The 15,117-nt window shown below is 35.8% G+C and overlaps 2 protein-coding genes and 1 non-coding gene across 3 annotated transcripts; 2 read left to right on the top strand and 1 right to left on the bottom strand.

Annotated features, from left to right (window-relative positions):
- Positions 1-2,809: 2,809 nt before the first annotated feature.
- On the top strand, positions 2,810-2,889 carry TRNAL-UAG (transfer RNA leucine (anticodon UAG)). The gene has a single exon. It is a non-coding gene; the product is annotated as a tRNA-Leu (tRNA).
- Positions 2,890-3,694: 805 nt separating this feature from the next.
- Positions 3,695-5,846, top strand: LOC140882561 (small ribosomal subunit protein uS11x). Its single transcript, XM_073288630.1, has 6 exons — positions 3,695-3,827; positions 4,391-4,510; positions 4,592-4,637; positions 5,110-5,195; positions 5,285-5,414; positions 5,562-5,846. Exons 1-6 carry the CDS (start codon positions 3,825-3,827, stop codon positions 5,627-5,629), a joined length of 453 nt encoding a protein of 150 aa, XP_073144731.1. The 5' UTR covers positions 3,695-3,824; the 3' UTR covers positions 5,630-5,846.
- A 1,149-nt stretch (positions 5,847-6,995) lies between these two features.
- LOC140881772 (kinesin-like protein KIN-5C) lies at positions 6,996-13,178 on the bottom strand. The gene is made up of 23 exons (XM_073287338.1): positions 13,042-13,178; positions 12,800-12,929; positions 12,369-12,527; positions 11,913-12,262; positions 11,690-11,828; positions 11,495-11,592; positions 11,243-11,399; positions 10,854-10,923; positions 10,665-10,741; positions 10,439-10,492; positions 10,260-10,344; positions 10,080-10,187; positions 9,919-10,005; positions 9,660-9,835; positions 9,280-9,441; positions 9,084-9,191; positions 8,828-8,986; positions 8,667-8,750; positions 8,384-8,589; positions 8,162-8,263; positions 7,815-7,924; positions 7,513-7,664; positions 6,996-7,350 (listed from the first exon to the last, which is right to left on the bottom strand). The coding sequence occupies exons 1-23, from the start codon at positions 13,098-13,100 to the stop codon at positions 7,153-7,155; spliced, it is 3,030 nt and encodes a 1,009-aa protein (XP_073143439.1). The 5' UTR covers positions 13,101-13,178; the 3' UTR covers positions 6,996-7,152.
- Between the last annotated feature and the right edge of the window lie 1,939 nt (positions 13,179-15,117).

The following is a 15,117-nucleotide window of genomic DNA, read 5'->3' as shown; positions in this document are numbered from 1 at the left end:
GCGACCACTCATTCCCGAATCACGGACGCGGACCACGGAGTCCTCCAGGTATCAGTACCTAAGGGTACTCGATATCAAACGTCCTAACAGGGCTGAGCAACCCTAACTGAATCATCTCGAAAGATATACAGATGTACAGGCACAAGATGATATGCACATGCCGCATAACAATAATAACATGCAAACACATAAATGCAACATATAAGCATGCATATCCGCTGGCAATCTCAGTCAGTACTTACGTACCTTTCTAAGGCAGTCTTAGTAGTCTCACTCTAGGTTCCAAGCCTATCATCAAGTCTACAATGCAAATACCCATGCATCATTCAATAAGCTATAAAAGCCTTAACTAAGCTATTGCATACTCCTAAATAATTTAAGGAGACCATAGCTATACCTGCGTTCGTCGTCAGCCCACTGATGGCGACTATCCCGCAACTAGGGCACTCCCCTACTGCGAATCCACAGCCTCGAACACGGCTCTACAACACGAGCACTGCTCCGCTATTATGTCAGACACTGTCTGACTATACTAAAATAAATATCCTACTCCAACTCTAAAATAAGAGTACCCAAAGCCCTAAAATAGGACCACGAGGGCGAAGGAGAGAATTCGGAATTGGTAAGAAATGAATGCCTCGGACCTTATATTTATAGGCATCGATCGGAACCTCCGATCCTCGATCGGAACCTCCGATCCTGCCATCGGAGCTTCCGAACATCCTCATCTGCCACGTGTCAAAATCTCACTGATTGACTTCGGATAGGGGTGATCGGAGCTTCCGATCAACCACACGTCATGGATGACGTAATTCGATCGGAGCTTCCGATCGTTCATCAGAGCTTCCGATCACCTTCGGAGCATCTGATCCTAACTTCGGAGCTTCCGATCTGTCTGACCCTACAGACCATTTCTGATCATTTTGGGTCTATTTTCGGGCTCCGTTAATCCATTTAGAAGTCTCCTTAATCACGTTTTACTAAATCTAACATGATCACACGATAATTACTCATTATCGTTAATTTTGGATATGAGCCACTACATATTTTTTTTTAAAATTGTTCAATTTTTTTTGCTACGGTTTGATAAACCGTTGCAATATTTGATACGTTTTGAAAAAATCGTGGCAATTGATCCGTTTTTTCTTGTAGTCCCAATCTAGCCTGGTCACATTAGAAAAATAATAATTTTTGGACCATGCAGAAAACCAACCTCTGCAGGTAGTTAAAGAATGAAAAACCAAATAATATTGCTTCGTTTTTTGTCACATTAAAGTATGTCAAGCTCAAGAAAGAACCTTGAAACAAACTCAACAATCTGTGGTTGTAGTCATCCATCAGACAGCCAGATAAATGCTGACAAGGGAAAAAACAAGTTCCCACACCCCGACCATTGTTCCTTCCTCAAGTTGCTCGAAAATGTCCACAGACGTCGAAGCGAAGAAGCTCGTCACTCCCACTTCAAAGACGATGAATAAGAATACCACACCATAGTAACCTGCTCAACAATTCGTCATTTTTTCTTATACCACTCTCAAGAAAGCACCATGAAACAAACCCGACAATCCATGGTTGTAGTCATCCAATAGAGAAATTTAATCCAGATAAACGTTGACAAGGGCAAAACCAAGTGCCCACACTCGACCATTTTTCCTTCCCCAAGTTGCTCGGATATGTCCACAAACGTCGAAGCGAAGAAGCTCGTCACTCCCACTTCGAAGATGATGAATAAGAATCTCCACACCCTGAGAGAATGTCATTGCCGACCCTTTACATATCCGGTGGACGGTCCATCCTTGTAACACCCAAAACCTCGTTTCTCGCAAATAAATATATGAAGTTGCACCAGCCTTACCACAGACATGAAAGAGTGGTAGTAAAAGGATATGACCATTCAAATCTCTTGAATGGGGAGGAGTCTAATGTAAAAGTATTTCCTCACATTGTAAACCATATCAGAATGGCATAAAAGGAAAAGGATTCTTCAGTGAGTTTAGTAGTGAAGAAGTACAAGAAAGAGGCCTTAGAATGGAGCAATGATCCATACAAGGATAGAAGAAGATTTGGAGATTGTGCTTTTAACTTGATCACCATCTTATTGTTTGTGCTGCTCTTTAAAGGTTTAATTTCCCAGTTGTTTTCAAATTTTGCGTGAATCTATATTTTGGTTTCATAAATATTCTATTATTATTTTTGTCTTGTGCTTGAAATTATAGGTGGTGTAGATTTCCAATTCCAATAATATGTACGTGTAATGTAATATGTTAGTGTTTGAGAGAGAAAAAATTGAGAAATGCTTTCTAAAAGCTCTCTCAAATACTATCTATGGATGTAGTCTTAATCACTTTACTGATGTTATTTTTAGTCCATGCACCTCATTTTAATGAAAGAAAGTCCGCTAGTATTCTAATAAAAATAAAAATTGAACGGTAAATCAAAATATTAGAGGTATTTAATTGCAAAAGATATTATAACAATGTAAAAAATAAAATAAAATTACTTACTAAAAAGATTACACATTTTGGTTCAATGTACATTTCATTTTAATTTAATTTTTTTAATATTATGTGAAGTGTACTTTGCATTCGAATAATTCTTTTTTTTTATAAATTAAAATTTGTCCATACACCATTTTCTTTCAAAAATAAGTATAATATCATATATGGTAATTAAAAAATAGATCTACATTAGAGAATAGAAAAAAAATAATATGGGAGTCAATTGCTAGGATGTAGGAGAGCTGGGAAGAGAGTATATGTCAGTATTATATTCTTTAATTTAACATTATGTCAAAGATTGGCAACAACGGGACAGTTTGGCCGAGTGGTCTAAGGCGCCAGATTTAGGCTCTGGTCCGAAAGGGCGTGGGTTCAAATCCCACAGCTGTCACTGGTATTTTATAAAGATTTTATTTTATTTGTTTTTTTAAATTTTTTTTAAATTAAATTGTATTTTCATTTTTCTATCTCCCAAAATTCCTATCACCAAAAAATAAAATTGAATGATTTGTATTTTCATTTTTCTATCTTCCAAATTTCCTATCACCATTAATTCCAAAATCCAGCTGTATTAGTGAGCGGAAAATGTCGATAGCAGTAATAATAAGTCATGTTTCACTCTGTCAAATAAATTGATTGGATTGACAATTTTGCGATTTACTTAAATGGAGAGACGGAGCGAATGATGGTTTCTAGCGTGTCGTTTGCCAACCTGTCATTTTTATATAATATAATTAAAAAATTATTAGTCAATCAGATTGGCTCATTTCATCCAGTCAAATATATGAGTTGGGTTGGAAAGTTCCCAATCTGTGCCAAAAGATAGGCCGAACCACACAATACATAATGGATCGTGACAATTCTTAACTTTCCTACCCAAACTCATTACGACTCAATTGATTGAATAATTCTTACATTATACCCACGATAAAAAAATAATAATAATAACCAATGATTATTATTTCACTCAAATTTTGTGAGATCGATCCATCAATGAAGAAGTGATATCTATATCATAAAAATCAATATGTGAGAATTTCTTACGAATTAGTGTAAATAAATATTATAGAGTAACGACTAACGAAGAAGATATATTTTGTTCAAATTTATTATTATTTTATCACTAATTAGTTCAAATTTACTTTTAGGGTAAGTATGGTAATTCAAAGAAATCCAGGGGTATTTAAGGTACACCGCATCTATCTCCGTTTCCAAACCCTAAACATAAAAGTCGAATCACTCAGCGGCTACCTCTCGCCATTAGGGTTTTTCAAACAGAACAGCTGAAAGCAGCGGAGCCCCTTTACTCTCCCCATCAGCGCTGCAATGGTAAGCTTCTTTTTCCTCCTAACGGACCACACACAATAACAAAACTTGGCGCGATGGCGCATTGGATCCACTCATACGATTTTTGTTTTTTTCGTCTTCAAAGATTTCCGGTGCTATTTTTGCACGATGGATTGCATACTGCCCATGTCATCTTCGAATCGGTGTTTCAATTTTTTTGAATTTCTGATACTTAGTCTTTAAAGGCTATTTAATTAACGAAATTGTGAAAATGCTCCTTCGATAGCTCAGGTTGTGATCTATCGAAATCGTTATTTGGGCAATACTTTCTGATCGATGTTATTTGTGAAAGTAGTCTGGAAATTTATTCGTCGGTGTTGTGTTTATCCCGTGGATTGAATAGGGAACTTAAGCTTATCCATTTATCACTAAACAGGAAAAACTTTTGTTGACAGTTGAATTTTCTGGTTGTAACTGCAATAAATATGGTTTTTTATAAAATTATGTTGTCGTTTTGTTGGTATTTATGTTTATGAGAGAACTTAGTTTTTCATTTATTTTTCAATTACCCCATGTCATTCACAATTTTCATTCTGGTTTGACAGTCGAAAAGAAGGACCAGAGAGCCCAAAGAAGAGAATGTAACTCTTGGACCTGCCACCAGGGATGGAGAAATAGTGTTTGGTGTGGCACACATTTTTGCCTCATTCAATGATACCTTCATCGTGAGTAAATCGGTGAAGTGCTGTTTTATGCATTTTTTGTTGTTTTAAGTGCTTCTGATTGATTGATGTTTTTGCTTGCAGCACGTTACTGATTTATCTGGAAGGGAAACCTTGGTTCGTATTACAGGTAATAGTCGGCTTTTGGTTTTCTTGTATGTTTTGTGCTTTTATAATAATTATTTCTCGAAATTGTTCCTGTATTATTGAAGACAAGTCACTATAACATTTTATGATCTTATTTTTTTAATTGGTTTCCAATCAATATAATGTTTCAAAATTTACCTTTGGTTGTCGCGTGTCTGTTTACTAGGGTAAATGTCATACAATGTTTTTTTGGTTATACAAATCTTTCAAGATTGAATGATTGATGCTATACACTCGAGGTCTGTGTAATGAAACAAATGTTACATCTTATATAAGTAGCATCTAATTAAAACATCGGTATTTAAGTTGAGGAGTATGCTATTTTCTATTTTATACTTTAAGTCTGATGATTTCATGTGCTGTCACTTTTCCAAATAGATCGACGAACCAAGTTTCATTGATATTTGTCCAAATTTACGATATTTCTGAGATTTACTTTTGAGTACCTATTACAGGTGGTATGAAGGTGAAGGCTGATAGGGATGAGTCCTCTCCTTATGCAGCCATGCTTGCAGCACAAGATGTTTCTCAACGATGCAAGGTTTAGAATTTTCTTACATTGTTGTCGTGCAATTGTAGTTTATAGTTTATACTGGGTCATTGTCAGTTGCTGATGCTCGTGTTCCTCAGGAGCTGGGAATCAATGCTCTTCATATTAAGCTTCGTGCTACTGGAGGCAACAAGACTAAGACTCCTGGCCCTGGTGCTCAATCTGCTCTTAGAGCCCTTGCTCGCTCTGGCATGAAGATTGGTCGGATAGGTAATATTATTTCTTAAGATTCATTATAGACCGGGCTCTTATTAGTATGTGTTCTTTTCATTGTCCATATTAAACTGTTCCTTTATGTTGCCTGTTCCATCTTCTGTCTGTTGAATTGTATTTTTTTTCTATTTCTCTTCATTCCAGAGGACGTGACTCCAATTCCCACCGACAGCACCCGAAGAAAGGGTGGTAGAAGAGGAAGGAGGCTGTAATGTGTGTTATCTGCCGCCACCCTACAAGCTTTGTGGCGATATTTTTGTCAAATTTCAAGCTTCAATCTTTCTCATTTAATATTTGAACAATTTCTAGTTTGAACGGGAGTTATTTCAACGTTTTACCCTCTTGAGGCTTTGGAAACAATGGCACAGTGATTGTCGATTATTGCCACATTACACATTACCAACAACTATCTGTTTCGGTTTGCTTTTATCGATTCCTCTGTTTTTTTACTTGTAATTGTTTCGGTAAAAGTTGCATGACAATTGTTACAAGACAAATTGTCATTTAACATCTGCACAGCATTTTTAAGAGATTTCTTGAGTTATGGGAATGTTACTGTTTGCCTCTGTTGCCTTGTAAATGCTAAAGAGGATATAACATTTCCCTATATAGATTGCCATTCAACTTTGTCAGCTGCTTTTCATTTCCTGCAGTTGATTTTCATACCTGGTACATGCTGTTTTTGCCTTTCATGGCAGTGACTTTATAAATCTTCTCCTCCAAAACTTATTTTTGGTAATTTATAAATATTGCTTTACTCGTATTTTTGGTAATCTAGTAATTTATATATTGCTAAAAGGCAATATAAAATTGGTCAGCTAGGAAGTAAATATTGCCAAGGTTTTTTTTCACCACTGGGAATAATAGTTCATTGTTATAAGCCACAAAGAGAATAATGTATAAGGTCCACGGGTCAAATACCCACTTGTTATTACAACAAAAACCAGGGGAGAAAAAAGGATATTAGATTGATCAGAGGCTCACTTTGCATTGCAACAAAAAAGTAAAGGATAACAGATTGATTCGGAAAATACAAAAAACTCAAAAACAATACTGGATCACTTATTCTAACCAAAAACTGGCCAGAGAAAACACTTTTACTGAACAAAAGCTAGTCCCTCGAAGGAGATTTAAAATAAGATGCTGGAACTTTATGACACTGATAAAACTTGGTCTTTATCCAAACTGAGCAGCTACAAATGAACAAAACAAGGCAAAGAGCTTAAGAATTAATAGCATGACAGTCGAGAATAACACGAGGCCAAAGAACAACACAAGGCAAAGGCTATTCATCTCTTCTAAATTTGAACGCATAAATACGGTTGTATGCATGAATTGTATTTAAGATATTATCACAAGCGCAATTTCCAATATTTCCTTCAATTTGGCTATTGAATTTTTCAACACGGTGTGACAACCTTCTATTTCTCAAAATGTGACTAAAAACAAAACGTGAAAGTGATTTTATCACTAACGAATTCCTTGGACTTGCATGTAAAACAAGCAACGTTCAGCAGACAAGGACACGGGCACAATGTGAAACAAACTTTCCAAAATCCCAAGCAGGGATTGCTTCAAACAGATAACTATCGTTACAAATTCACCTGTTGGATTTACAACCTATAAACCAACTTCGAATTCCAAGACGTTTCAATTTAACCAGTCGGATAGATGCATGTATGAAGAATACAGATACAAAGAAATAGATAAACATCAGACTACAACATCGCAATTACTAGTTAATCTGTGAAAAAGGGGATCGAGGAATCAGGGATGGCTTTATTTCCTTTACTTTGAATGATTTGAATGTACTGTTTTCCCGAAATTCTTCTTGAAGAACTTCAATTGGCATGGCTCGAAGGGCCTCGATGGTGCTCTTGGTTGGAATGCTAGGCTCACTTCGAATAGGAGTTGTCCCTGTCGGCTCATAATCCTAGCATCAGAAAACAAATTGAATTACTTTCTTTGTAAATCAATTGGTACATAAATCAGTTATTGCTTGTAAATTTTTATGTCGACTGTACATTCTGACTGGAATGCTAGGTAAATATATCCACCAACAGTTTCTACAGATCTGAGTCAGAATGAACCATACCATATATTTCTGCGTGAAAGTATCAACAGCACGCTGTTCAATACATCCAGATTGCTGGGAATGATCTCTCTGAAGGTTTTCAAGTGTTTTTGAATGAGCTTCAGAAGTAGTCAGAATTTCGGAAACATATGTTCTCTCCTGCTCTGATAAACCTGGAATTAAAGAAATGCAGATTGAAAAAAAGACAAAAGAACCAACAAAATGCATACATTATCTAAACATGTCATCGCCTTGGGCGTGTGAACCTTTGACACGAGTGCGAGTAATCAAAACAGGAAGCTGTTGAAGCAAGCACAACTAACCATCAAAACATTGAATAATATCTGCACTTTTGGTTTTGATATCTTCCTCAACAGTCATTCTTGAAGCTTCAATTTCATCATTATGTCGTTCATTACCCTCACATATGTTCCTGAAACACGAGTTTTAGATTATAAAAGATTTATTTTATCATTGGGTCACTCCTAGTAAGATATGAACATCTGAGCTCATATCTTCCAGGTAGTTAGCATATGGCACTCATAATTTGACACTTAACCAGCTGGAGAACAAAGATTCATCGGACCACAAGCAATTAGGTAGTTGCAATATTCGTATACTATGGCCTGTGGAAATCACAATGGGACAAGGACTAGAGAAATCAACAAACCTGGCACTCCCCGCAATTGCTAAAGCATGTTGGCTTCCCATATCGCTAAATGATTCTTGTGTTTTCTGCCACCGCTGCAAAGCAGCGTCAGCATTGTTGAAGCTGAAAATTAAGAGGAAACAAATTCAACAGATTAAAAATCAGCGCTCAAATATTGCTCAAAGTTGAAAGGCGCTGTCTATAATATTGAAAATTAAAATAACCGCATTAAAAGATTGTCACCATTTCTGTAGAAGTAACTCCATACGACAATGCTTCGCCGCAGAAAAGTCTGCATTGTCTTTTAAGTTAGACTCTGCTTGTGTAAAGGAATCCTGCCATTTCCTTTTTAGATCTGTTGTAATGCCATCCATTGTTGAAACATGCCCTTCCAGAAACATCTTGTTCCCAACTACTGTTTCTTTTAGATCACCAAGCCTTGCATCCACCTATCAGCCACCCATTAAGGTATTTACATACGCTTAGAAATAGAAAAAAACAAATATTGTAACATCTAAGAGCAAACCATCTCTTTCTGACGACGCATGCAATCAGAAACAAGAGTGGTCACATCAGCGATAAGCTTCTCCGCCGCTGATCTTGATTGATCCTGCAAACTCGACAAAATTCCCATTTAAAGTCAAATAAAAAAGAGTTATATATTGACATAAAATTTGACTTGCAAACCTCGTAGGATTTGTGAAAGTCAGCAATACACTTGGTTTGGATTTCATCAACTTGAAATACATGCTGCTCAAGTGCTTTTGATTTTTCTAAAAGGTTATCAATGAATGTATTAAGGGATCCTGATGTCTCCATCAGTTGTCCTACACTGGCATTGAATCTCTGCAAAAACATCAAGCAATCATATAGGATGAACAAAGATGAAATTAAAAATGACTCGAAAGAGTTCAAAACAAATAACTAGAGTAGATATGTAAACCTGCCGTAGCTCAGTTGCCAAATGAGCCACTTCACCATGATGATCAGACAGAGTTTCTTGAAGATCATTGAAAATTAGCTTCACTTCAAGAGCCTCTGTAGCTAAAAACTGTATTAATGATTCCAATAAAAAGGGTGAGTGTCATCTACACAAGGTGACATTGCAATTGTTAAACCCAGTAAACAAAAGTGCTTACTTCTTGACTAGACTTATAATTAGAAGATGCCAAAACCGAAAGTTCCTCCAAAGCAGCATTTGAACCAGCTTTGTGAAGCCGGACAACTTCTTGTACAGCCTCAAAATGTGATGAATACAAAGCCTTCGAGAGACTAACTTTATTTTTTAACTCTTTGGCAGCCTATAACAAAAAAAAAAGAATTAAATAGATATGCTAAAGCCATTGACAGAAATGGAAAGCAAAATTGCTAATCATCAAAAATAACTTCAGGCACAATACACTCTAAACTTGAAATAAAGATATTGCAAAGTTGACAGAAGTTAACCATAAAAAAATGGCGATCAAACAGTAAAAAATCTAAAAGACAAGTAAAACTAAGTGAAAGATGGGTTTTCCACCTTGTCATGTACTTGAAGAAAGGAAACGCAGAGCTTATCAACAAGTTGGAGGTGTTCACTTTGTCGAGACAAAGATGCAGCCAGCAAGTTACCAAGGGCCCCCAGCTGCTTGGAAAGTTCAGCTTGAAAACTATTCACAATAGACCTGTTATATGAATTCAGTTCGTCCTCTCTGGCTGTGCAAGTAAAATAAAAGTAATGAGTTGCACACTTATGGTTACTGGTGTTGAAAATATTAAATACCAGAAGAGATACCAACCCATTTTGAGGAATAACGAAGAGTTATCCTTGTGGGATTTTTCCAAGTCAGCACGCAAAGCACATGCTTGCTGAGCCAGGGCATTTTCTGTTCACTCCAACATAATTTAGGTAGCACCAGAAAGGTAAAAAAAATCAAATACTATAGAAGCAATAAAATACCTGATTTTTTCTGTTCCAATATGATGAAATCTCTCTCCTTAAGAGTATATTGGCATTGGCGTAACTCATCCTCAGTGCTTTCCAACAACGTGCAAGTATGTTTCAGAACTTTCTGCAAACATCTCCGAGTAAGAACTTGCAAATTAACTCATTATGATTACACTATATATTGAAGATAACTTGCCTGTGTCTCCTCAAGTTTGTTGCTCAAATCAGAGCATTCTTGGACCTGAGCATTATATTTGTCATGTAATTCCTCAATTTTCTGTGTACATGACCCCACAGATTCAGTACCTTTTCATAGGAATGCCTAAGTTTACCCTTTTTTTTTCCTCTTGTAAAGAGTCTCTCTAACTGACCTTCTGTTGATTCTCGATTGTTAATCCCAGCTGTTCAATTTGATCAGCCATAGCCTAAATGAAGTAATTTAAGAGGAACGTGAAAACTAGGTTCTAGATAAAGCAAAACAATGCATCTAAAAGCACATCACCACGACTCTTAGTCCTCTGAAGAAGATATTTCGACATATGAAAGAAAAGGCTTAGAAATCAATATTGGACCACGGCATTTAACATGTGGCAGTACCTTTCTCTCACTCTCCTCCTGATAATATCGCTCTTTAGGAATGTAGACTCCATTTTTCTCTCTTGCGGCATAAACCTCTACAAAGAAAGAGAATGAGACACGCAGAGGGTAAAGATGCGAGAAGCTTAACTTTTGAAGGCCTGTTGATAAGTCCAGATATAAATCCCAACATAACCACAAAACCTTTACCTCCCTTAAGCCGCTCAATTTCACCATATAGATCTTTAATAAGAGTAGATTTCATCATCTTCTGATTTACCTACAAGTTCAAAGAAAATACCTTAAAAATTCATAAGTTCAAAACTTCATATTTTTCAGAAACGTACTCGTAGACGAAAGACCACCATTTGAATCAATCTTTTACATTCATGAGATTTATCAAATAGATTTTATGGGCACTGTTCCATCAATTAATCAATATAAATGATGGTTATGTCTGACAAGAAAATAAAATAGTGAAATATAGATTTGCAGGAAATAACTGCACTCAAAAAACAGATGAAAGAACGTAATAATTTCATGAAAGGTGCATAAAAAACAATCAACAGCAAATAAATTTTTAAAAGCTTCAATATAACCTCTGGCTTATTCTTTATATTCTTAGCCCTGTGAGCATAATCTAAAGTGCTAAGTGTCTCCTCAAGACAATGAACAGCAGGTGACACTGTGGCAATGATGCAGGTCTTGGTTCGTCCTCCCAATGAATCACGAAGTAATCGTGTGAGCTTGCTATCCCTATCAAGGGAGTTAGCAGAGAGGAGCGAGAGATAAGTACTTCACCACCAAAGATGTTTGAAAGAAAAACTAAATTTACTATGTCGAAGTTTAACCTGTATGGAATGTGTCCAAGATGCTCAACTAGTGCATTTATTACTCTTCCTAATGTAAGCAAACTTTTATTTATTTCGCCAGCTTCCCTTGCTCTACCCTACAAATATTCAAAAGATATTAGGATAAATAAAATTTTAATGACAAAGACTACTTTCAACACCAGGAAACCTACTTTATGCAGGAGTACAACTTACCTCCCGAGCACCAGAACGAGAGATGTTCTCTGAACCAGCTAAATCAACCAGATTCAACTTGCCACATTTAATTAATTCTTCACCTTCTGGTGTAGCTTCCTTTATATGTATGGTTATGGAAAACAGCGAATGCGATCGACTGAAATTAAAACGGAATTGGGATAACATTTTTTTGAGAGTTTCGGAACTCTTATCACGCAAGTAGAAGCAGAGAAATAATAACCTCGATTGCTTATTAAGTAAGGTTTCAGCAGTTCGGCGTTTAGCAGATCCCCGTTCAAGTAAAGTGAAAATCTCAGATGCACTAGCTACAATCTCCTCTTCCAATCCTCTAACAAGAACTCCGCCTTTCCCATCTTCCATGAGTGGCAATAGCTTTTTCTGCTTGTCCTCCATGGTAACTCTAGATATATCTTCTGGCGCTAACAAGTCGGTTATTTCTTCATTATACAGCTCCAAAAAAGTGACTTTCACACTGTATTCTGCGTTTTGACTCTCTAAAGTGTCAAATATTTGTTGTACAGCTCGCGGTATAACTCCTGCTTCTGGAGGCAATTCTCCATTTGGGCCACTCTGCAATATAAAGAAATATTGCAAGTTAAATTCAAGGTTAGTCGTAGTGGTGCGATGAAACTCAATGTTGATCAATAAAAATTAAAATAATCACAAAATACAATACCTTTGACCTCTTACATTCACCCTCCATGGTATAAGTTTTTCCTGTGCCAGTCTGTCCGTAGGCAAAGATGGTACAGTTAAACCCTTCCAAAACCTCATTAACTATGGGGACAACTGCTTGATGATAAAGATCACTTTGTTGGGCGTTGGGACCGAAGACCTGAACAACGAAGATATATCGAATTGTCCAATTAAATGCATCTTAAAAAAGCGCTTATTTGAACATGTCATGATTTTTTTGCAGTTTTTCTAAACACAAGAAGTCTAAGTATCATTTGAACATGTCATGATTTTTTTGCAGTTTTTCTAAACACAAGAAGTCTAAATAACCACAGGCGTTTACGAATTCGCACAACCCAAATTAATTAAGATAAATGTTCAAAAGAACAACTGATGAGAAACTTCATAGAATGAAAATAAACACAATATCACCTTGTCGAATGTAAAAACCCTATCGAGGTGTTTTCCAGCGATATTCTGCGAAACCGAGACCTCTCTCAAGAATTCATTGCAAGTCACCACCTGCGGTGCATTGTTCCGCAACTCTTCCTCACTGAAAGGCCTATTACATACACCAAAAACCAACAGAAATCATACACCGATACTCAAAGTTAATTAATCTAAAAAACAATAATAAATTCAAAACCATTTGCATCAAATCGACAACGCATTACCTGCAGCGAAGCAGCACTTGAACATTTACGCTCTTTTCTTTCTCGTGACGATTCGACATCCTCGAATATGTGCGATAGAATCCTCAGATCTCGCCCTGGGTATGTACGTATTGTCCGTGAGGGAATAGAGAGGAGCGGGGGATGGATTCTGAAATTAAATTTGAAATTTTGGGGAGCCGTTTCGGAGCGCCAGCTGTTTATATTTGACCCGACGATCAAATTTGGATCTTTAATGGATTAATTAATTTATTTATTCTACAGCTCCATGGGCTTGTTTAATCTATCCGGATTTGTTTGGACACTGAGTGGGCCGTATTGGCCCAAAACATTAGAATTGAAATTAAGTTATTAGCCCTATTTCAATGGTAAAAAAAGAACTTTAAATTATAGTAATATGTGAAATTTGTATTAAAATAATAAAAATTATTGTATTTCTCAATATAAATACATTGATTTTCAAAACATCTATTCTTCTACATGAGAATCCAAGATTTATCTTTGAGTAAATGAGATAATATTTGGATCAGTGAAGATTGTTATAATTTTGTATAATTTTCGAACATAACCCAATTGTAACCAATAATGTGGCCGTCATCTAGAGTTTTATCACATGATTTGGCCAACCAAGTTTAGGCCACAGTGCTCATCAATCCAATATTGCCGAGTTGAAAATAGTAGAATTTATACATCTACAAAACAGATGTATAATAATATATCATATCTACAAAATTATATCTAGAAATCGTTAAAACGACTAACGATTATGACACACGTGATAAAAATGCTGTCGTTTGTTGTACTGGTCTCTACATCGATAAATATAATGATGTGTATGATTTCTTTGCTAGACAGATTTTGACCCAACTTGAAAGTAGGCATATTATGTTAATCTCGGTGGGTTGAAACTTATTTACAAACTGTACTTTTAAAAATTCTAAAGAAAACTAGAACCAGAAGGTGGTGTAAAAGATAGTACTACATTAATTGTATATACTTTTGTTCACGTGGTCATGTATTCACTGCTTGGTCCAATGACTTGCATTCTTTTTTAGTTATATAGTTGTTTTTCATCAGACTGTGAATGTGGAGTCGGGTCCTGAGGACGTGATAGCGAGATAGCCATGCTCATATATATATTTGATGATTTGGGAAAGGGATTTGGATGCTACATATATTATACTAGCATATTTGCACACACGATGTGTGTGAAAAAAGTTTTTTTTATACTTAATTTCAATAAAAAAAATCTAATAAATTTATAGCAATAAAAATAGATAAATAAAATGATTGTATTATATATTAAATAGAAATAATTAAATAAAAAAAAAATAGAGATAGTGAAAAGAAACAGTTTTAATGTGTGTTTTTTGAAAATATTTTTTTAATATTTTAACATACCAAGAGACCAACTAAAAGTCTCTTGCATAATAATAGTAATAAATATTGTGACTGAATAAGCTTCGATCGATCGATACTTATGATTCTTTTCTTCTTTCTTTTTTTATGAATTTGTAGCCGCTGTCTTTCAGTGCGTATTAGGTAAACCTGAACTAACGCAATAACATTCAAACGTGTTAGTCAATTAAATAATACTAGTTAGGCAAGTTATGTGCGATAGACTATTTCAAGAAAATATTTGTAAAAAAAATCAAATTTCTAACATCTGACCAATCGTTCACTTGTTCAACGTACCAACTTAAACACCACCCAACTTAAACACCAGTCGGGGCGTATACTTCTTTTCTTGCATTCCTTTTTTCCGTTTCCCAAAGCATGCAATATCGATACGTGCAATTAATACCCAGTTGTTTAGGAAATTTGGAAATTTGGTGCTTGTGGGGCTTTAGGGTTATGTCGTCGAACTAGAATCATTTCGGACCAAACAGATCATATGGCACATTTATTTTATTTTTTTTGACGGGCATATGGCACATTTATTAAACTCATTTACTAATTGCAAAGGTTAGTTGAACATGGGCGACCTAATATCTCGTAACTTAAAGACTCCGATCCTTAATCCATGTTAACCCATGCACCATAGCTGTCGGACAAAAAGAAATTAATTAGGTTTGCGAA

Source organism: Henckelia pumila, chromosome 2 (assembly GCF_033568475.1).
Source record: "Henckelia pumila isolate YLH828 chromosome 2, ASM3356847v2, whole genome shotgun sequence".
NCBI classification, from domain to species: Eukaryota; Viridiplantae; Streptophyta; class Magnoliopsida; order Lamiales; family Gesneriaceae; genus Henckelia; species Henckelia pumila.
This window is presented reverse-complemented; position numbering and strand designations above follow the sequence as displayed.